Here is a 22492-nt window from a genome sequence, read left to right as displayed (position 1 = left end):
TAGGCTTGTCTATGCAAAAAAAAAAGAAGTATAATTGTATGTATGTATAAAGGCTTTAGGCCGCCCACACGTTATTGTGGGACCAGTTTAATATCCAACTTAATTTTATACAATATATGTAGTAGGGGGTCCCTGCTCCGTCTCTCTTTCAGTTAACGGGTCCTTGGCTTAAAAATGCTGAAGACCCCTGCTCTAAAGAGATGAGACAGAGAAAGAGCTGAGGGAGGCAGCTAAAGGAAGTGAAAGCTAGTTTCAAAGCAGTGGCCAGCAAACAGCTGAATCATTATGACTGAAATGTCTAGCAGCAACCAATTTTTTACACTTTATCTCCGATAAATATATTGTCTCTGTGGGTTTGTTGAAGTTGAAATGAGTTAGTTGCTTTGCATAAGAGACATACGTCAGGCTATGTACATTATGTTTGTATCGTGATGCTTTGTTTTATGATATTGAACAAAAAAAGGTTTTCTGAATCTGAGGACAGGTAATTGCACATCAGAAGCAGATGCTGGTTTGACATGATTCACCAGGCAGCTAACAGTAGCAGTTACCTTGGTAGCAAATAACGCTGCATCAGGCCACAAATCTACTTTGGGCTGCACTGTGGCTAAAGAGGTCAGCTGCACTGTGGCTAAAGAGGTCAGTGGTTAAACGTTTTAAGGTCCAAGAAAATGTGAAGAATTCCTTTTTGACGTGATGCCCGGCTTGACATAAAAACTGTAAAAACTTGGCTTGACATCAAAACTGTTCTACCGCCTGCATAGGTGGACATGACCGAACAGGAAAAGTGATCCTCAGTGATCCATGTCGATGCCCATTATGTAGTCTTTGTCCTGTCTAACGACATAAAATTCTGCCTAAACATCTTGCTTTTCAATATCAAGGCTTCTTATTTCCCCATTCTCACCTCTTCTGTTACATGGTACATTATCATGTTATATTCTAGTGGTTCTCAAACTTTTTTAATAATGTACCCCCTTTAAATTTTTTTTTTTCAGCCAAGTACCCCCTGAACTGCGCAAAACATTTTTGGTAGAATAAAAGCCTATGTAAAGAGGAACAATACAGCACCGACAGTGATAGATTTACAGCCTTGTAACTGAAAACATTTAAATGCTAAATTTCAAATGTTTAGAAGCCATCACTAAATGCATTCACTATTATAGTAAAATTATTTTAGGAATCATGCATAGCATATTATAATATAAATTAACATCTAAAAAAAAAGTCTCACGTACCCCCTGCAGTACTCCAAAGCACCCCTAGGGGTGTACCCCCATTTGAGAAACACTGTTCTATGGTATTCAGTTGTCTCACTGAGGAAGTATGCCGTTAACTTGACATCATTAGGGCTCGTTGAGACATGTTTTACAATGCACAGAGCTCAACCAGCTGACTGCCGCAGCGATGGGGAGGTTGTAGGAGAAACAAGCTATAGAAAAGAGCTTCTGTTAAATCTAACTCTAAGTTCAAAGAAACACACACACACACACACACACACACACACACACACACACACACACACACACTTTGAGCTAGAATCAGCAGGAAATATTGTGGCAAAAAACCCCCAGCAACCCGTGTGTGTGATGTTAACAAAGCAGGAAGTCTTTTCAATCATTTCCTCAATCTCTTTCTCTTAGATAGCAGAGCGCACACACACACGTCATTTTTCTCCCATTTTATGATGTAATTATCAGATACCAACTGTCCAGGGCTCACCATATCAACAACTAAAGCCCACTATCTCATAGTCTGTCATCATTTAACCTGCATTCATTGATTTGACTTGACAGGCAGCACTGAAACAAGCTGTAAACACAACTTCCGACATCCTTAGAAGTTGTTGCACATGTTTGCGTTTGAGATGTTTCGGGCTACTTGATAAATTTACTTTTCCTTTGGCTCTGTTTTTTCGGTCTCCACCAACTCCTGAGAAAGATAACAAGCTCTTTAGCAGCTAAATGCTCCACTATGTTCACAAGCTAGATGCTATTTATTTCTAAGGTGGATGAAAGCGGTGAGAGTTAGAGCTATGCGATATGGAGAAAATCAAATATCGCGATATTTTTACCAAATACATGGATGGCGATATTGCGGCTTATTGTAGGGTTGACTATTGGTGCTTTCACTAAATATTTACACAATGAGATTTTAGATAAATAATCATCAGTAATGTGGACATTGTGACTACATGGGTAAAGGCAAATCATAGAACAGCTAGAACAGTCTGGTAAGTTCAGAAAATTACATCACTTTACTGAAATGCAGCCTTTAAAACCCGGAAAAGACAACACTTGTGTCATATTGCGATATTACATATCCAAAATTGAAGATGGTATCTAGTCTCATATATCCATATTGATATAATATAGATATATTGCCCAGCCCTAGTGAGAGGGAACTCAAACTGTAGGCTGTAAAACCAAAACTATGAGCTGAAAGACGCTTAAGCGCTCCAAAGACCTAAGGGGAGCTGCAGAGTGATGTGCTGATGATATTCACCATCCCCAGAAGATGATTTGAATATTTTTGATGTCACATTTTCTCCAATGCCACCATCACACACACACTTACAAACATCAAATATAAATACAGAATCAAACAGATTGCATTAAACATCTTAAGACTTTACGAATAGCATCAAAGTCAGTATTTGAATTTCTTCTGACACTTTCAGAATAATAATAATGTAATAAACACTGAAGCCATAGAGGAAGTGCCTCAAGGACTTCTCTTAAGAGTGCTGAGTACTGGGGCCAATAAAACTGACAGCACTGACATCAACTGGGAAACTTCCAAAGTTACAAATGCAATATTTTTCCACAACAGGTTGGGGCCCAACAAGTCCTCCAAACCACACGACAATACAGGTTGTTTATTCCTAATCTCTAATATGACCCACAGGAGCGTTTCTTAAATTAGCGCCCCTAGCGGTGGCAGGAAATACGACCCACAGGAGTGGTGTCCGTACTCATAGCTAAACTAGAGAACGTAACTTTCGCAGTTTTAAACACGTCGTTAATGTTTTGAAACAGTCGCAGTTTGGTTAGTTTTAGGCAAGATAACTACTTAGTTAAGTTTAGGAAAAGATGGTTCTTGTATTTGTATCTTATTTTGTATCTCTTTTTAATTGCTCTTCAATGTTTTATGTAAAGCACTTTGAATTGCCTTGTTGCTGAAATGTGCTATAGAAATAAAGTTGCCTTGCCTTACAATCTCCAGCCTGTCAGTCAGTCAAAAGGGCTTAGAGAACACTGCCCGTCTGTCTCAGAGAAAGTGTAACCGCACCGCGACTGCTTTCGGCTCGCCATTATATTATGTTGAAGCGAATGCTGTCCGCGTGGTGTTTTGAAAAGTTTAACCACACTTGCAACCGCTTTATCGGCATTGCCGTGACTCACTGTGACTTAACGTTAAACAAACTGCCGAGGCGATGTAATTTCGTTACGTCCGCCGCCCCGCTCTCTGTCAAAATGCAGAGAGGACAGATAAGCTTGCGTTTATCTGTACTGAAATTTGGCCCACTTTGATATAACATGAATCGGTCCTCTGTAGTACCAACACAATTCGGTAGGTACCCAAAAAAGTACCGGATTCAGTACCCAACTCTACTTGCCGCTCTTATACTTTGCTCCCATCGTATGCCCACTAGAGGGCACCGGCACTATTAACGTAAATATGTGTCGTAATTGCTGCTCGAACAAACAACTTGTGTGGCCGTTTTTCGGGGGAGGACAGTCTCTTGGGGCCACATTGTCAGTATTAAATCTTCTAATGTGTGTGATGATAGTCACCATTTTAAAAACAACTGCTCTTCTGAGGAGACATTTAAGGCTCTGACTGAGTGTTGAAAAGTAAAAGTAATTACATCTGACAAAACCTCACTCACTGTGATTGGCCCTGTGCTGAATTTAATCTTCCTATTGGGTGGCGGTGGCTCCTCTTCCTCTGGGAGACCCGGGATCTCGGAGCAGCTGGTCTCCGGCTGATACGCTTCCTCATCTTCCTCATCCTCCTCGTCGTCTAGCTGGCTGCCCCCAGAGTCCTCCTCGCCGAGCCCGCTGTACGCACTGATGTCCACCAGATCACCCTCAGAGTAATCCTCCTTCCTGGAGCCATCCTCATCGTTATCCTCCTCCTCCTCGCCTTCCTCCCCTCTCCTCTCAGAGTCCTCTCCTCTCTCCTCCGAGGAGGGAGAGGAACCTGGAGGCTCTTTTTCTCCGTTTTCCAGCGAGGCGTGAACGTCGGCCTGCACCAGCCTGGCTCCGGCCTCTGACCCCCCCGTGGAGCCGTCTGGCTCATCAGCTTGGGGCTCTTGCTCTGGGTCAACCACCGTACTTGAGCCCCTGGCTTCAGTCGCCGTTGGCTGGGCCTCCGACTCTGGTTTGACGTCCGAAGAGGAAGAGGTCAATGAGGAAGAGTAGGAGCAGGAGGAGTTGGGGAGCTGGTCTCCCGACTGTCCGAACCCATCCTTCTCCTCGCTGGCCTTCACTTCTCCTGAGCTCCCCTGTAGAGAACCGCTCACTTCTGCTAGTTCTGCTGCCTGGACGCAAACAACTCCCACCTCCTCGTCGTCCTCCTTACCTGGAGGGAGCAGCTTCCCCTGAGAGAGAGAGAGAGAGAGAGAGAGAGAGAGAGAGAGAGACGGAGAGATAATTTTATCATCCATAGTTTCTGGTTCTCTCTTTACTTCTACCGCAGTTTGTGATTTCCTGCATTTTTAGAAGGTACCGAATTCGATACTTTTTAGGCACTTACTGAATTGCCTCCTTAGTGTAAAAGTATTGAAAAATGCCTCATCGTTCAATACCAAATTTCAATACCTAAGTATTAAATCTCATCAGCGTCAGTAATCCAATAAGCCTGCAGCATGTCTAACGTTACACGTCGTATAGGCAGGAAAAACTCTACGCTACGCACAGAGACGAGGCAACATTTATTTTTGTTGAAATGGATTTTTATAAAATTGGTATCGAAAAAGGTAACGTTCAGGAACCGGTATCTTTTATTTTATTTTATTTTTTAACAATATCCAGCCTTACTCCTCACCTTTCTCCCGGTAGCCTCCGCTCTGGCTGGAGGTTTGGGCTTTGGTGCTAGGGCAGGGCCTGACCGACGTTGGGGGGCGTGGAGATTGGTTTGCGGTTCGGTCTTCTCGAACACGGCACTGAGCTGGCTCACGGTGGGGCTGACGGCGTCACTGGGCCCGACTGAAGCCGCCGCAGCAGGAAGAGTAGCCGGTGCGGGAAGAGTAGCAGGAACGGGAGAGGGAGCAGGGGGGTCGTCCAGTCGGTCCAAAGCCTCGGTGGAGCCATTAAAGCGAGCCACAACATCTAGACGGCTGTCCTGGAATCCCGATGCCCGCTCCTTCTTCAGCAAGATCCGGTTGGTGGCAGCTTGCTTCTCCTGAAAGAGACAATAGTCATTGAGTCAGATGGTCTCGAATCAGAATCAGAACACACGAGTAAAGTCCCTGACACACCAAGGATATTGGTGCAAGTTGGGCCGACATGTTGAATCGCCGGCTGAATAGCCAATGCATCTGATTGGAGAGGAAAGCAAACAAACAACTGCGAAGAGTGCACACATAAGGCACTTCTCATTTTTCATCTCATCTGATCCATTCAATACACATAGAGCTGTCAAAACTGGCCAAAAATGACGTCCGAACGTTCCTTCTATAAAACACATTATGTCCATAATATGGCAAATGTACGTAGATGAACAAACGAGATACATAACTACTTGTGTAGTGTGCATTTATTTCAACATAAATGTATTTTAAAAGAACGATATATACTGACACATTACAAAATAAATGTTAATATACTAATGTTCTAATGTAAAATTTAATTAAAAACCATAACGTTTGGCTCATTTTTTGAAACCAGTGTGGGTATCATAGCAACGTTTGAACCCGGTTTCCCTTTTTGAATGACGAATAGATTACAGCTGGCATGGATAGTCATTTCCTCTCACGCAGGCGCAGAACGTACATGGTAGTTGGCTGTCGACTGTAGTCTCTGCGGTGAGTTCAAGTGCATTTTTTTGGCCAAGACAAAGGCGTGTGAGGTGACACCACAGTTGGCTTTCGTCGCCACTAGTTCTTGGCTGTCTGCTTGGTGTGTCAGTGCCTTAAGTAACACAAATACCCTTCTGACCTGTAGAGTCCGCTGTTCGAAGATCCTCCTGGTCTCCTGGAGCTTGGAGAAGCCCCCGCCTTCTCCGCCTGGTTTGGAGTCAAAACGGTTGACCCTCTCTGAGACCGTGGCCCCCAGTTTGAGCAGGGCACTGTGGTCGACGTTCTCGTTAAGGCTGGATGCCCTCGGTAGGGACAGTTTCACCCCCTGCTCTACACCTGCCAATGAGTTGCCAAAGTTAATTGGAAAGATGGCTAAGGGCAAAAAGGGAAAGAGAGAGGTTTGTTAAACAAAAGAAATCCAGTTTCACTCAACTTAGGTCTCATTAGCAAAACCCAAGTTGTAATGAACCAGATTTTCTGTGAACAGCAGCTTTGTGTAACTTTTACATTATTTTTTAAAATTGCACATAGTATTACAGTATTAATATCATAAAACACCTAACACTGAGGTTTGACTTTTTATGTTTATTCCTGAGTACATAAAATAGTTTTAATATGCATGGCTCAACCACTAAGGTTAATACATTTATTACCAAAAGAAAATTGGTAATAACACCTTTTTTTATCTGCCATACGTTTGCCAGAAAACAATGACTGTAGCTAGCTAACGATAGCTACTAAAGATAACTTTAGCTAGTGGCTGACTTTTAAATGTTTCCAGCTGACTAATTTTAAAAAGGAGAACATTGTAAAAGGGGTCTTAATTGTGCACTTGATGGCTACATACATGATATTGTGCTAAAAGGCTGAGGCTAAGGCTAAAGCTAACTGGTGTCCTCACCAGTTGATGATCAATGCAGAAGACAGGAAAATAAAGAAACAGCTTTGTTATTTTATTGCAGTGTAGAGCTAGTTAGTCCTGGTGTTATAAATGTAAGAACACTCTCAAACGCATAACATGTAATCCCACAAAACAATGTACTTAGCTAATGATGCGCTAGCTTTGAAAGTAGTAGTACAAAGTAGATAGTAAGTTAGTTAGCCAGACATGATAACATTTGCAGCTTACATTAGAGCAGATACACTGTTTAATACATTCCTCACACTTTTGGTGTTGTGTTTTTTGGTTTTGGAAAGGCTAAACAACCTCAACTAACTCTTAAGATACTAAATATTGCTCTTATTACAGCCCCTACTTAGCTAATGATGCTCTAACTCTTAGCCTTGGAAGCGGTTACAAAGTAGACAGTAAGTCAGTTAGCCAGGCATGCTAGCATTTGCAGCTTACATTAGAGCGAATACACACTGTTTATTCCATTCCTCGCACTTTTGCTGTTGTGTTTTCGGTTTACGAAAGGTTAAAAAAGTCATCAACCTCAACTAACTCTTAAGATACTAAATATTGTTTTTATTACAGCCCTTTACACACCGCTTCAACATGTGGACAGTCCAAAAACGTGACAGGCCTGTTGTGCCGCCTTACAGTTGCTAAGCTATTTGGACAACTGGATTGGACAAATGCTGTTCAGGTTCAATGTTCAATTCCAAGCATAGTTCCACCCAACTTCCACCTGACTACAGGCTAATTAGCAAGAGTATTAAAACACCTGTGTGGGTGTGTCGGTCTTTAAAATGCTGGACTGAGGAATGACCAGTGTGCAAAAGGCTAATGTGAGCATGGACTGTGAGTGTTCACTCGTTGCTAGGCCACACACCCTTTCCAACTGTTACATCTTGCCCAGGATTGTAGAGAATGACTGTCAGTTAAGTTTCAGTTCCTAAAAGTGAAGTTTTAGTTGGTGTTGGTGTGCGTCAGTGACCACAAGTAAGTTGTAAAGATATAAGTTAATATTGGTGATTTATGCAGTGCAATGTCTAAGTTTACCAACTCCTTATGTAGCAATGTATTAGCAAATTTGTATTAATTGACTTTAACCTTTATCTGTGTTGTATGTGTAGCCTGTAGAATGACATTCTCATTGTAGTTTAAGCCTTCATATCGGCAAGTATGGAGAGTTAGTAGTCCCAATTGTGAGGTTTATGTTAGTTAACATGTATGTTTATTTCCCTCTCCTTTAGAACAACACCTACACTGCTACAAAAAGTGTATAAGGAATAGTGCCTGTGCATCTGTATAAGTACATATTTAACCTTGCAAAGAATATCCCTGCCTTCCGTGTCCTGACTAGACACCCCATATCGGGGACTAATTTTTCTAACCAGTAAGAGCCACATTACCAGGAAGTAGGGCTGGGCGGTATGGATAAAATCAAATATTACGATGTTTTTGACCAACTACCTCGATAACGATATTGCGGCGATATTGTAGGGTTGAAAATTGGTGCTTTCACAAAATATTTACACAGTCAGATTTGTGATAAATAATCATCAGTAATGTGGATGTAATGACTAAGTGGGTAAAGCCAAATAATAAGACAGCTAGAACAGTCTGGAAAGTTCAGAAAATGACATCACTTTACTGTAATGCAGCCTGTAAAACGAGGAACACTTGTCATATCACAACATCCAAAATCTAAGACGATATCTAGTCCCATATCACGATATCGATTTATATTGATATATTGCCTAAGGAAAGTTTAAGCTCAAGATTAGAATCATAATGTAAGTAGTGGGTGACAAAATGGTAACATTATAATACAAATAATAATAGTTCTCCTCATACTGTTTATTCTAAAGACTTTGACAAAAATCTAACTAGTGAGGTGAATTACCAATCATTTTGGCTCCGTCCTCCTCATCACCAGGAGACTGCATCTGCATGAACATGTTCTTGATGCGGTGAACATTTGATCCATATTTCCGGCCCCTTCCGGTTGGGCGAGGCAGAGGAGCGGGTTTTGAGGCAGGGCCAGCACCTCCGTTTGCGGCATTGTTGAGGTGGTCAGTGGCCTTTTTGAGTGCCGCCAGCCCCGCCTCATAGGCGTTGCGGTGGGGCGAGGGACTCCGCAGGTTGGAGCTCCCGCTTCCCCCACTGCTACCACCGGAGGTCCCGTTGCCCCCCGTGGCCGACGGGGGTTCAGTCTTCATCATGTTTGGTAAATCAGATGGCCGCTGGTGAACAGCAGATTAGCAGGGATGAGGACGGCAGCATCCTGGAGCTGTTTGATATTCACCTCCTGAATCACACAGAGAGAGACAGATCGATCGTTCATATTTGGGATGAGTTATAGTATAACAGATGAGTTACCACAACCCAAAGCATGGTCTTCAAACTTTATCCTTAGTCTGACGTGCAACCAACAAATCCAAAGTATTCTATTCTTAATGATACGAAAGAGAAATCAACTGAAGGCACCACCTGCACCTTCACTATTTTCTGACTTAACAACTAATTATATAAATCAGATAAATAATCGTCAGAATAATCAAGCATGAAAATACTTTTTAGGTGCTGTATGGAAGAGAAGAGAGTCAGCTGTTTCTGGTCAGAGGTCACAGTGACACAAGCCACTAACTTGTTCAAGCCAGTAGGGCTAGGCTAAAATAATCGATTTTCCAATTAAAATTGATTGTTGTTTGAGCGATCTGATATCAATTCACAATATCCAGAAATCAATCAATTTAATATATGCCTTTTCACCATGGATGTATAACTAAAAAGTAGTTTTTTTTGTAAACATTAGCCTGGTGCATCATAAAGGCATTCTGATTAAAACGACAAAATGTTTAAATCAATTGTCAAATTTTTTAATTATTTATTTTCTATCGATGAACTAATTGATTAACTGTTTACGCTCCAGTCAAGAAGAACATATTCCCTATTGAAAATTACATTCAACTTTGATATGACTGCAGTTTGTCTCTGAGCTGTTTTTGAACTACCGATTTTAAAACTAACTGGCGAAATAACGGATTTGAACTGCCTCAAACCCGTGGGCCACCAGGCTGTCCCACTTAGTCTCGCATTGCCAGATCTCCACAGTGCTGTGTTAGCGCTGGAGTATGGTCTGGCTACACCGCTTATCTATTCTGGGATAGGGGAGAAAAAAAACACTCTTGCGTGTTTATATTTCTTTAAACCAATCACAACCATCATGGGCGGTGCTAAGCCCCGGATGCAGTGATGGAATCCTTGCAAAATAGATAGCGGAAGGGGAGGGATATCTGCTGCATGAGAGACACGCTGCATGCCAGGCTTTATCCCAGCACTGTACATCTAGTAAGCCAGGCTACGAGGCGTACTACTCACTCAGCCTGTCAAAACAGTATGATATATAATGTAAGTATAATGTATTTTGTGGCTCTGAAGAAGCTTTCTCATCATCCAGGGTTCAACAACAAGGAAAATACGCAATATAACACCCCACTTGCCCAACAAAAGAGTAGTAATAATTTTTAAATGATCATCATCATCGTATAATCAATTATGTTACCATACTGTAGCCCCCCTCCCCTTGCTCACATCAGAGAATACTTGTTAAATGATCTGATTTAAATGTGCCGTTGGCGAATCAAGAATTAGTTGGGTTTTTTTTAATAATAGCCTCCACTTTCAGTATGAACCCTGTCATCATCATCATCATCATCATCAGGGTTATCTTGGGTTTTGCTTGAGACTTCACATTTTCAACAGAAAGACTGCATTACAGCCCTAACAAAAGACCCCATTGAGTTGCATTACAGTACATGCCGTTTTTCTGGACTAAAAGTCCGTATCTGTGCCTCTGCTGCTTCAAAAAAAATTTATTTTTGGGCATTTCTGCTTTTATTGTATTGGAAAGCTGAGATATGAAAGGGGAGGGGGGAAGACATGCAGGAAAACCATCACTGGTCGGATTCGAACCCTGGACCTTCTGCGTCGAGGAAGAAACCTCTGTATATGTGCGCCCGGCTCTACCAACTGAGCTAAACGGCCACTGCTACTTCAATTTTGATCATTTTCATTTTGTAAGTGGCCCAACTTTATGGAATCCAAATAACTTAAGTGGATTTTACATCAAAATTGCTAAAAAGTCACAAACTCCAGCTTCTAAAATGTGAATATCTGCTGGTTTTCTTAGTCTTCTATGACTGTTTAATGAATACATTTGGGTTTAGTACTGTTTGAATGTTTGTTTAGTATTGTTTAAATGGATTAATTTGGGCTTTAGGAAATAGTGAAGGGCATTGTTCACATTTTTCTGGCATTTCTTTTTTTTTAAGATTATTTTTGGGTTATTTTCGGCCTTTAATTTGACAGGACAGCTGAAGACATGAAAGGGGGGGGGGGGGGGCATGAAGCAAAGGGCCGCAGGTCGGAATCGAACCTGGTCCTGCTGCGTCGAGGAGTAAACCTCTATATATGGGCGCCCGCTCTACCAACTGAGCTAACCGGGCGCCCGCATTTTATATTAAGATTAATCAAACAAGAAAATAACTGTCAGATGAATCTATACTTAACATAATTGTTAGTTGGAGCTCTAGTAATGTATAATATTTTTAATAATTTATACTCTTTATTGATCCCCAGTGGGGTTATTACAATGTTACACTCTGTTAGAACACACTACAATAAGGCCTGAAATACACATACATGCTCAGGTCCTATGCATGCACAAATGAAGATGTCAAAGTGAGGGGGCTGAGACTGCTGGACAGTTGGGGAGTGGCCAGAAGGTCAACTAGCATCTCTCCAGCTACTACTCCACCACCGTACTTTGGTCCATACTTTAACCAGCTACCCTTAGGTTCCCAACCTAACTCCCTACAGTACAACAGAAAATGGGAGAAAACATTGTTGGATTTAAACTTTGATCGAAAAAAAAAAAACAACAACTGTATTTAAGCAGTAAATGACCAAACTTATCAACCAAACAACATCAAACAGAACAACAACTGCTTGGCTGTGTATCTCAGAACCCCCACATGGAGCTCCAGGAGCTGTCAAAATAATCCAATTAAAATGATGACGCACTGTGAGCTCACGTGTCATGTGTGTCTTCATGTTGCTGCTTTGAATGCAAAACTTACTTTGTGACAAAATCAGCGTGTGAATGCAGAGCACTCCCGGGGTCCCCAGATATCAAACTGTTTTCTCATAATCCCAATCTTATTAACTGGCTGATTGCGTTTGCACTTTGTGCTGTCAGGCTACTGTGGCGCCTGATGTTTTCATCAGGCCTCATTTCCAATACTGCGTCTTATAATTACACCACCAACAAGACCACTGTTGTGAAACACACACAATTATTAAATTGGTTCCCTGAATATAATAAAGATATGAATATAAAAAAAGAAATCTCAAACACTAAATATGAACTAACAGAAAAACAGAGTTCGAACAATTACTAACTGTGACCAAATTTGCCGGTTGATATCAAAATATGGCTGCACAGTTTGTGACTACAAAACAATCTCATCTAGGTGTATAGAGGTCTTAGGAAATGTTGATTTATTCATGATAATTTGATAATTAATTATAAGAAAAATAGCAGGAAATGTTCAGCTTCTGTCTCTCTGAGCAAATTACTTTTCTTTGCTAGCTGCCTGGCTTTCAGTGATTTCAGGTCATGCTAGCAGTTTTGTGACTAGTATGAAGCTACAGCCAGCAAACAGTTAGCTTAGCTTAAATTAAAAAAAATTGAAACAAGCAAACAGCTAGCATTGTACAAAAGGTAAAAACTCTTCAGTCCAGCAGATATAACTTGTCAATTAATGAACTTAAGAGGTGCTGACAGAGCCAGACTATCTTTTCCTGCGTTTCCAGTCTCTGTGCTAGCTAGGCTACATGTTTAGCATACAGACACAAGTGTGGTTTCCGTGTTCTTGTCTACCTCGGTAAGAAAACAAATACACATATGAAATGGTATGGTAACTCAACTAGGGCTGCAACTAATGATTATTTTCATTACCGATTAACCTGGCGATTATTTTCTAGATTAATCGTTTGGTCTTTAACATGTCCTAAACATAGTGAAAATGTCCATCCCAGCTTCTCAAAGTCCAAGGTAATGTCTTTAAAGGTCTTGTTTTGTCAGTCCAAAACCCCAAAAAAGTCAGTTTAATATGAAATAAAACAGAAAAAAATCAGGAAACCTCCATATTTGAGAGGCTGAAAACTGCATTTTCTGCCAATTTTGCATGAAAAATTACTTTAACAATTAATGGATTAGGAAAATAGTGCCGATTATTTTTCTGTCGATCGACTAAATCGATTAGCCGACTAATCATTGCAGCTCTAAACTCGACAATGGCAATAGTACCAATGGTTGTTAAAAGTAATGTCTTTTATAATTCTAGTTAGTCTGAAGCAACCATACAGTCTATGCAAATTAAAGAAGAACTATGCAAATTAAAGAAGAACTGAACAAATAGCATGAGCAGTGATAGCCCACACTGCTAAACGGACCAAAAAAACGGCATCATCTGCAAAAACACAAACTTCATCAACAAGAAATTCACTCAGGGAAATGCTTCAGTCCCACTGCTGCTGATCTCTGGCAAGCAGAACACCACAGCAAGTAGGGCTAAGCACCATACTAATAACACAAGGATCTAGCTGTTGGCCACTTTAAACGGTTAAATGAAAGATAAATAGGTTTTGCAACTCAGACAGTTACTTAATCAAATGTGGACGGCGCCAGAGACATATCGCATTTTTCCAACAGACACAGACTGTGGGGTTTGTGTGAAAATTCACAGCAGATGTGTGAAGCTTCATACTGATACATACAGTACATTGTCACAATAATACAGCGTGTGCTTCTTTTGATTCAACGCTCCTCGATACACAACAAACCCAGTCCGAAGAAGTCTGATAGTGTACAGTCTTTCTCGCCTTGTGCTTTGTTTCTTTGAGTCTGAACAAGCCAAATACTAAAGTCAAAATGTTTTACCCCGTTCAGACCAAAGAGACCTAGTTTGGACAAACAACAGTTCATTTCCAGGATAATCAGCGGAACATCCGGCCACTGTCTCTGTGTTTCCATTCCTAAACTCCGTTCGCTACGGGAAACAACAACCACAATCTCCGAGCTAGCAAGCTACACGCTGAAAATGGCAACTTTTTACTAAAAATATGATTGTGCAACAAGGCAGGACTGCTTGTTCTTTTGGGGAATAATTGTAAAGATTTACAAAGAATATGTTTACGGCATTTACTCTTTAACTGGGACGTTTTAGGACCGATTGGCAGGGATTTGATATGGACAAAATACACACGTGCAGTGAAGCCTGGAGCACAGTTTGCACCAATAAACATATATTCGAACTAGGGCTGCAACTAAGACTATCATCATTGATTAATCTGGAAATTATTTTCGCAATTAATTGATTCATCGTTGGGTCTATAAAAGGGCAGAAAATAGTGAACAAGTCAAGTCCATGCTAGCAGCTATGCTAGGCTGTAGAGCACTGCTGTGAGCTAAGTGTTAAAGTGGCCATATTATGCTCACTGTCAGGTTCATAATTGTAATTTGAGATTGTATCAGAATAGGTTTACATGGTTTAATTTTCAAAAAACACCATATTTTTGTTGTACTGCACATTGCTGCAGCTCCTCGTTTCACATTGTGTTCAGGTCTCTGTTTTAGCTACAGAGTGAGACCTCTCAACTTCTGTAACATCTTTGTTGTCAGTCGCACATGTGCAGTAGCTAGGTAAGGATTACATGAGCTAGCTAGGTGTTTCTGCAACTTCGGCCTGTACAAGGCAGGATTAGCTGGGAGACTTCTTCTAAATGAGGGCGCACTTCCAACTTTGTGTGGAATACCTGCAGAACAGGGACATGTAAGTAGTTCTATACAATTTATTTTGTAGATTAGGGTGAATTCGTGTCTTGTAGCAGTGTTTTGCCATTGAGAACGAGCTAGCATGCTAACGGTTAGCCCCCTAGGCCCCTCGTCTCGGTTAGTTACGTAGAAAGCCATGCAGATTTTGAACAGCTCACCTGGACACTGAAGGCAGGACACATTCAGAAACCCGTATCTCACTCAAAACAGCATGGATGGTTTTTTTTTCAAAGTTTGTATGCGTGTGGACCAGAGACACAAAATAACACCCCAAATCCCAGAAAAAGTGATTTTTGAGTGAGAGGAAAAGTCAGGGGGATCACCAAAGTTATTGTCTGACCAGTCTTTTAAGAAAAAGCTAATTCTCCTTTATTAGATAAAACTAGGAAATGTTTGGCATTTTTGCATGAAAATGACAAACGATTAAACAATTATCAAAATCGTTTACGCTCAATTTTCTGTCAATCAACTTCACTTTCAATGCTCATTTCATCTAAGAAGTTCAAACACTTTGCAATAAAATGCTGCAACATGCATCTGATAAAACATGTTGGATCATGTTGCCGTTTGTGTGGTTGTTTACATCCTTTTCCATGGCAACGCTAACAGACTGGATGTTGATAGGACGGACGCTGTAATGTCACAGAATGAAACTGTCTTTAGGCAAGTAAAACTTTTAAGATAAAACAAACATTGTTGAAAACATTGCTGACAGGCAATATGGGGAATGTAGGAAAGACTGCTTATGTTCTGTACATACTGACTCCAGATGGCACAGCTGGCCACGATGGGACCAACACAGAGAGACACACAAACACCGCGACCACAGTATGTCTTGTGACGTCTTGCTAAATAGTAGACTCTCACACACTGATCATGTGAACTTAAGTGAGCAAAACCAATGTAAAGCAACACACACACACACACACTTTCCTGTCATTGTTGAGACGAATTTGGTGGCTCCTGGTCTAACAGATAAAACACACACAGACACACAAAACCTGTCGCCAAAACTCCAACTCAGCACGACGGCCTGAACTATCCATCTCTTCTTCGTTGGTGTTCCTACCAGCAAAGAAGAAAACAGATTTCATTTTACACTCCCTGTCTTTCCAAGAACAACTTCATTTGTCTCCTTCTAACCCTAATCCTTCGCGGATTGGGTTTGCCTCCTGTCATTTGGTCTGTGTTCTCTCACTCCTAACTGCACTTTGGTTGTCCTGTTTGAGGATGGGGACATTATCAAGCATCACTCTCACCTAGCCAAAACAAACCTGAGGACAGTGCAGAGTTAAAGGATAATTCCTGTTCATTACAACCTGGGTCTTCTTACATTAACTAATCTGACTCATCTTTAGAGAAAATTAAGAGACGTTGGTTCATTAAAGAATATAGTATGTTGGGCTCCTTCCGTCAATACTGACTTATCTACAGTATTTTGTAACCAGATTCCAATATATTTCATTTACCCAGAGCTACCTTCCTCCTCCCACGAATGTTACACACAAACACGCTGTCTCAGTCAGGTCAATACAATCTAAAATAAAACCATTACAGCCCAACCACTGCCTGCCTGCACCAATCATCCTCAGTATATGGAGGTAAATGACTATTGACTTATAATCTATTGATGGGAGAACAGCCCCTCCCTTCACTAAATACAGGCTATACCACAAACAAACAGCCTGCCTATGTTTTTCTAAATGAGAAGTGTGACAATGTAAGAAGTGGTTGGTTGGTTAATGTGGCAAACATGACCTTGTCTCATCATATCACTGCAGCACTGAGGACTGTCACATCTGTGACAAGTCACATCTGTCTGTGTGTGTGTGTGTGTGTGTGTGTGTGTGTGTGTGTGTTCAACACAGTCTTGAGACAGACACTGCAGCCACTGCTGTATGCTTCTACAATGGTAATATGCTGCCCGTTCAGACATATGAGTAATAAGTCCTTAAGTCTCCATGCCTGCACAACATCTCTGTATCTCTGCCTGTCTATGTGCGTCACACGCAGTGTTCAACAGAAGGCACATTATGGCAACTACAATGACTCCATCTATTCATCCATCTATTCACCCCACAATCCCTGCATCTGTCGAGGAGACTCCCAGGCCTGGCCTAGTGCAACGGTTATGGCAGAAACACACTGCGTGCTCCTGCTGCTGCTGCTGGCTAGAGAGACGCTTTGTTGGCATACCCGACACATGCTGCTAGCTCAGAACGTCCATCCAAAAACATAGTAATTATTGTGCCGTTGCTTTTGGAGCACAAATGTATCGTAACCACATAAAAATGAACAGCTAATGCGAATCCCTACATTCCACTCGTTAATTCGGCATGCATGTAATACACAGAGCAGCGTTTACTACAGTTAAAAGGTCAACTATTATTTGTTGTTCGCTGTTGTCACCGTATTTCCCTTCCGTCAAAATACACCTAAGCGGAAGGCGACACGCTCCGTGCTCGCACAACAAGATTCGATTCTAATTTGAATTAAACAGGGTTTGATGAATCACTCATAAGCCGAAATCACAAGAAGACCCCGGGGTAAACAAATAAATCTTAGTTCACATCCTTAGAGCTGTTTCCTCCAACATGTAAGCACGGGAATTTAAAACAGCGACATTTGTTGAAGAGTTTGGCGTGACGTTCTTTCTGGAGAAGAGAGAACGCTGCGCGGGCATTCCGAATGTGTTTTTTACTGCTGTGATTTATCACGTCAATAAAATCCAGCAACTACCGACATTAACAGTTAACAGTCATAGTTGTGTCTGTGTTTGAACGTGTCACCGGCACGTTTAGGACCCAGAGGCAGACGGACGACAGGCCCTGCTGGGTGTCTGTCTGCTGCGCTGCGTCGCTTCCTTCCTGCAACCTCTCCTCTTTCACAGACAAACGGCACATTTTTAACGCAGGTTGAACCGTGTTAACACCGAGACCTTCTGAGACTCTTTGCGCCGCCTCGCTCCGTCAACCATACCTTATATTCCAATTTGCCAGAAACAGCCCGGTGCCCGTTAGGATCCGTAGTGGAGACAGTCCATTGTCCTGCTGCTGCTGCTGGGCGAACAGACTGAGTGCCAGCCTCCCTTCTGCTCCTCCCTCTTCTCCTCCTCCTCCCCCTCCCATCATTTTCCTCCATACTCTCTCCTCCGCACCCCTACTCTTTTCTGCGTCCTTTTCCTCATCCATCGTACCCCTCCTCCTATTTCTGCCTGTCCTCCCTCTTCCACTTCACACCCTCTTCATTTCCTTCTTTCTTCTCTTCCTCCTCTTTTCTTCCTCCTTTATAGGCTACACTTTTCCTCCACTCTCTCTTTCTACCCACACCCCTTTTCCCATCAGGTGTACTTAGCTATAGCCTAGTTCTCCCCTCAGTAGATGCAGATCAACATTATTTTAACATTTCACCTCTTTGATTAGCTAGCTAGCTAATCCCCTGACAGACTGTAGGATGTCTTTTAGGCTTACCTGTTTTGGTATCTGGCTGACTTTTACAAGCTGGGCACAAATGACAGGTCGGTGCAAGCATTTCAGCTACAACATGGAGATTCAGCGCCCTCTGCTGGCCAAATTAGCTATAAGCAATGTACAGCAACACCGCCACTACTAGTACTTCTAGTTCTAACCATACTCTTTGCTACTACGAGGCTTTTATTGTGAACAGCCAACAGCGCAGGGACTGGCTCTTGTTGCCTGGGCAACAGCCCGTTGGCCCTGATTGAGCTGCCCCCCCCTGGAGAAAGAGCCTAAATAAACTTTTCTTTCTTTCTTTTTTGTTGCTGCATGCATACGATAAGCCAATCATTAGTAAATTTCAATCAAATTAAATCGCCACATCATATATTGTGTTAATGTATTTTGCCACCATAAGCGATGCCCAATGCCCCCAATAGCGTAATGCCTTGTTGTTTATAGCCTAAGATATACACAGATAGCCTATTGATTTTTGTAAATATGCACGACGCTCAAAGACTGAGATGGCTGTTTACGTGTAAACATATAAACTAGCCAGTTATCTTCTAAAACCTGGGAGAAGACAAAAACAAGCTCTGGAGATATTGGCTTGTAGGCCTACTGTTTTTGTTATTCATGTACACTCACCTAAAGGATTATTAGGAACACCCTACTAATACCGTGTTTGACCCCCTTTCGCCTTCACAACTGCCTTAATTCTTTGTGCCATTGAATCAACAAGGTGCTGGAAGCATTCTTTAGAAATATTGGCCCATATTGATAAGATAGCATCCCCCACACCATTACACCACCACCACCAGCCTGCACAGTGGTAACAAGGCATGACGGATCCATGTTCTCATTCTGTTTACGCCAAATTCTGACTCTACCATCTGAATGTCTCAACAGAAATCTAGACTCATCAGACTAGGCAACATTTTTCCAGTCTTGAAAGGTCCAATTTTGGTGAGCTCATGCAAATTGTAGCCTCATTTTCCTATTTTTAGTGGCGATGAGTGGTACACGGTGGGGTCTTCTGCTGGTGTAGCCCATCCACCTCAAGGTTGTGTGTGTTGTGGCTTCACAAATGCTTTACTGCATACCTCGGTTGTAACGAATGGTTATTTGAGTCAAAGTTGATCTTCTATCAGCTGGAATTAGTCGGCCCATTCTCCTCTGACCTCTAGCATCAACAAGGCGTTTTCGCCCACAGGACTGCCGCATACTGGAAGTTTTTTCCTTTTTCAGACCATTCTTTGTAAACCCTAGAAATGGTTGTGTGTGAAAACCCCAGTAACTGAGCAGATTGTGAAATACTCAGACCAGCCTGTCTGGTACCAACAACCATGCCACGCTCAAAGTGGCTTAGATCACCTCTCTTTCTCATTCTGACATTCAGTTTGGAGTTCAGGAGATTGTCTAGACCTGGACCACAATCTCCAGCACTGAAGCAGCTGCCATGTGATTGGTTGATTAGATAATTGCATTAACGAGAAATTTAAGAGGTGTTCCTAAAGGAGCTTGCACACTGCTCCAACAAATGCCAACAAACTCCAACAAACACCAACAGTTGGGTCAGTGTGGGCCGGCCGTCTGTGTTTGTTGCCGTTTGTTGGATGGAGTCGTTAGAGTTTGACATGTCCAGTCTGGTCTGGTGGAGTTATAGAATATCCAACAAAAGCTGGAGTATCTTCTGAGCAAAGTTCTTGACACAAGTTAGGTTAGACACCCTGTTTTGCATGTCGCAATGTCCAATGTTTACACCACAGTCTCCTCCTGGCTCGTCTTGATTGCCATCTCTCATGTAGGCTACACTGCTAGCAACTTTACAGGTCATGTAGACCATAACTACTTTGGCCACATTCAACAAGGTCTCCACTTCATCCATGTTACATTAAACCAAAACTCAAATGAGAAAAGGTAGGATTAGGTGACAAAAGTCAGTCTTGTCTGTTACTGTCTGGGCAGTGTGGACTGGCAGTTAGTTTCATGAACATTCTAAAGACTACCAACTGAAAATTGCCAACAGCTGCCAACTTTAGAATGTTGGAGTTTGTTGCTGTTTGTTGGAGCAGTGTGCAAGCTCCTTTATAATCCTTTAGGTGAGTGTATTTCTCCACATGATTTGTAGCCTATGCAAGACCAGAAATTGTCTGTTAAATAACTTATCATGTGGGATGGGTCAAATGTGTTTGGCATGACAGAAATAACATAAAACTAAAAATAACTAAACTAAAGACAATGTAGTGGAGTGAGAAGTAGCCTACAATAATGTAGTAGCCTAAAGGATTGAGTTAGTGTAGGCTAGGCCTACTTAGTGAGAGTAGCCTATGCATTTTCAGTACAGACAGGCCTAGTGGTGAGAAGAAATTCAGATCCTTTAGTTAAGTAAAAAGTAGCAACGATGTAACAACTGTTGTTTGTCTCTATAACAAATCCGGGATTCACAATCCTACTTTTAAGTAGGCCTATAGGTGTTTAAAGTACCTAGTAAAGTAGTATGTAAAGTGCTGCAGTAAAAATGGTCTTCTTTTCCTATATCTCAGATAAGCTCACCTGGAGTATCAACAGCATAGTAAAGAAGGCCCAGCAACACTAACTTTCTGAACCAACTGGAGATCACTGGCCCTGGGCACTTGGGTCCTCACGTCCTTCTACAGGTGTGTGGTGGAGACTGGAGCATCCTCACGTCCTGCTGACACGTACGGTATATCTGCTCTACTTTATTTATTTATTGATGTGTACCGGCAGAACTAAGAGCAATACACAAATCACTACCAAGCATTATTTAAAGGCTGTTCAATTTGCACAATACTTTCATATGAAGAGCTAAGTCACTGCAGCGGGTGGGACAAACAGGGGATGTACCTAAGTAAGTTTACTCAAGCACTGTACTTAAGTACAAATTTGAGGTACTTGTACTTTACTTGAGTCTTCTCTTTTCATGCCACTTTTCTACTCCGCTACATTTCGGAGAGAAATATTGTACTTTTTACAGTACTCCACTACATTATTCTGACAGCTTTAGTTACTTTACAAATTGTTTAGTTAGTTTAGTTAGTTAGTTTTTTGCATAAAAACACATGTAGTTTATAAAATACGATGTTTTATTATAAATTAAACTACCCAACAATATACAGGCCTACACAAGTCCAGCTGAAATGATTAGCCGATTAAACACAGAACTGTTTGGAACGTTTCCAGTTTCTACAACGGGAGGATTTTTCTGCATTGAGTACTTTTACTTTTAGTACTTTAATACATTTTCCTGATGATACTTACATATATATTTTTTTAAGTAACATTTTGAATGCAGGACTTTGACTTGTAACAGAGTATTTTTTACAGTGTGGTATTAGTACGTTTACCAAAGTAGAGTACTTCTTCCACCACTGTACCACTGTCCTGCATCATGAGGGACTGTCCCAACCCTGCAAACGGACAGTTTGCTTTCCTCCAATTAGACAGGAGACGACCCAGCATCAGGGCCAGCGCCACTAGGCTAAGGGACAGCGTCTTCCCTGATACTGTAAGAAATCTGCATCTCACTGAACAATGTACTGCTATCCCTTAAGGCTGTCCCCGATGCGATAATGACCGGCTGGCTTTACATTATCCCTCAAAAATAAACCCCATGTACCACCATGGGGCACCATGTCATCCTTTCTAATAAATAGTCCTAATATAGAGCTATTTCTTTGTCAGTTTTCTTTTTCTTATCAGCATCTAATTATGGGCTGACCATCTCAAGTACTGAAATATACTCAGCAAAAAAATAAACATCCTCTCACTTTCAACTGCTTTTATTTTCAGCCACATGCGTAAAACTTTGTATGAACATAAAAAAATTCAACTACTAAGAAATAAACTGAACAACGTTTCACAGAAATGTGACTAACAGAAATGGAAAAAATGTGTCCCTGAACAAAGGATGGTCAAAATCAAAAGTCAGTCAGTATCTGGTGTGGCCACCAGCTGCATTAAGGACTGCAGTGCATCTCCTCCTCATGGACTGCACCAGGTTTGCCAGTTCTTGTTGTGAGATGTTACCCCACTCTTCCACCAAGGTACCTGCAAGTTCCTGGACATTTCTGGGGGGCATGGTTCTCGCCCTTACCCTCCGATCCAACAGGTCCCAGACGTGCTGGGATTGAAATCCAGACTCTTCACTGGCCATGGCAGAACACTAACATTCCTGTCTTGCAGGAAATCGCGCACAGAAC

The 22492-nt window shown here is 41.7% G+C and overlaps 1 protein-coding gene across 3 annotated transcripts in view; it reads right to left on the bottom strand.

Moving 5' to 3' along the window:
* LOC116063742 (neurabin-2-like) overlaps positions 1-18437 on the bottom strand; it is a 40504-nt gene extending 22067 nt beyond the window's left edge. The window contains exons 1-5 of one of the 3 annotated variants that reach the window (XM_031318674.2): positions 18285-18437; positions 8818-9222; positions 6165-6397; positions 5053-5409; positions 3893-4606 (exon numbers count right to left, since the gene is read on the bottom strand). In XM_031318674.2, the coding sequence (XP_031174534.1) occupies positions 3893-4606; positions 5053-5409; positions 6165-6397; positions 8818-9136 (1623 nt within the window). In that variant the 5' untranslated portion in view covers positions 9137-9222; positions 18285-18437. Of the gene's footprint in view, positions 1-3892; positions 4607-5052; positions 5410-6164; positions 6398-8817; positions 9223-17793; positions 18052-18284 lie in introns of those variants that run through there. The other 2 variants (XM_031318673.2, XM_031318675.2) reach the window with 2 other exon arrangements.
* Positions 18438-22492: the final 4055 nt, after the last annotated feature.

Source organism: Sander lucioperca, chromosome 21 (assembly GCF_008315115.2).
Source record: "Sander lucioperca isolate FBNREF2018 chromosome 21, SLUC_FBN_1.2, whole genome shotgun sequence".
NCBI lineage: Eukaryota > Metazoa > Chordata > Actinopteri > Perciformes > Percidae > Sander > Sander lucioperca.
This window is presented reverse-complemented; position numbering and strand designations above follow the sequence as displayed.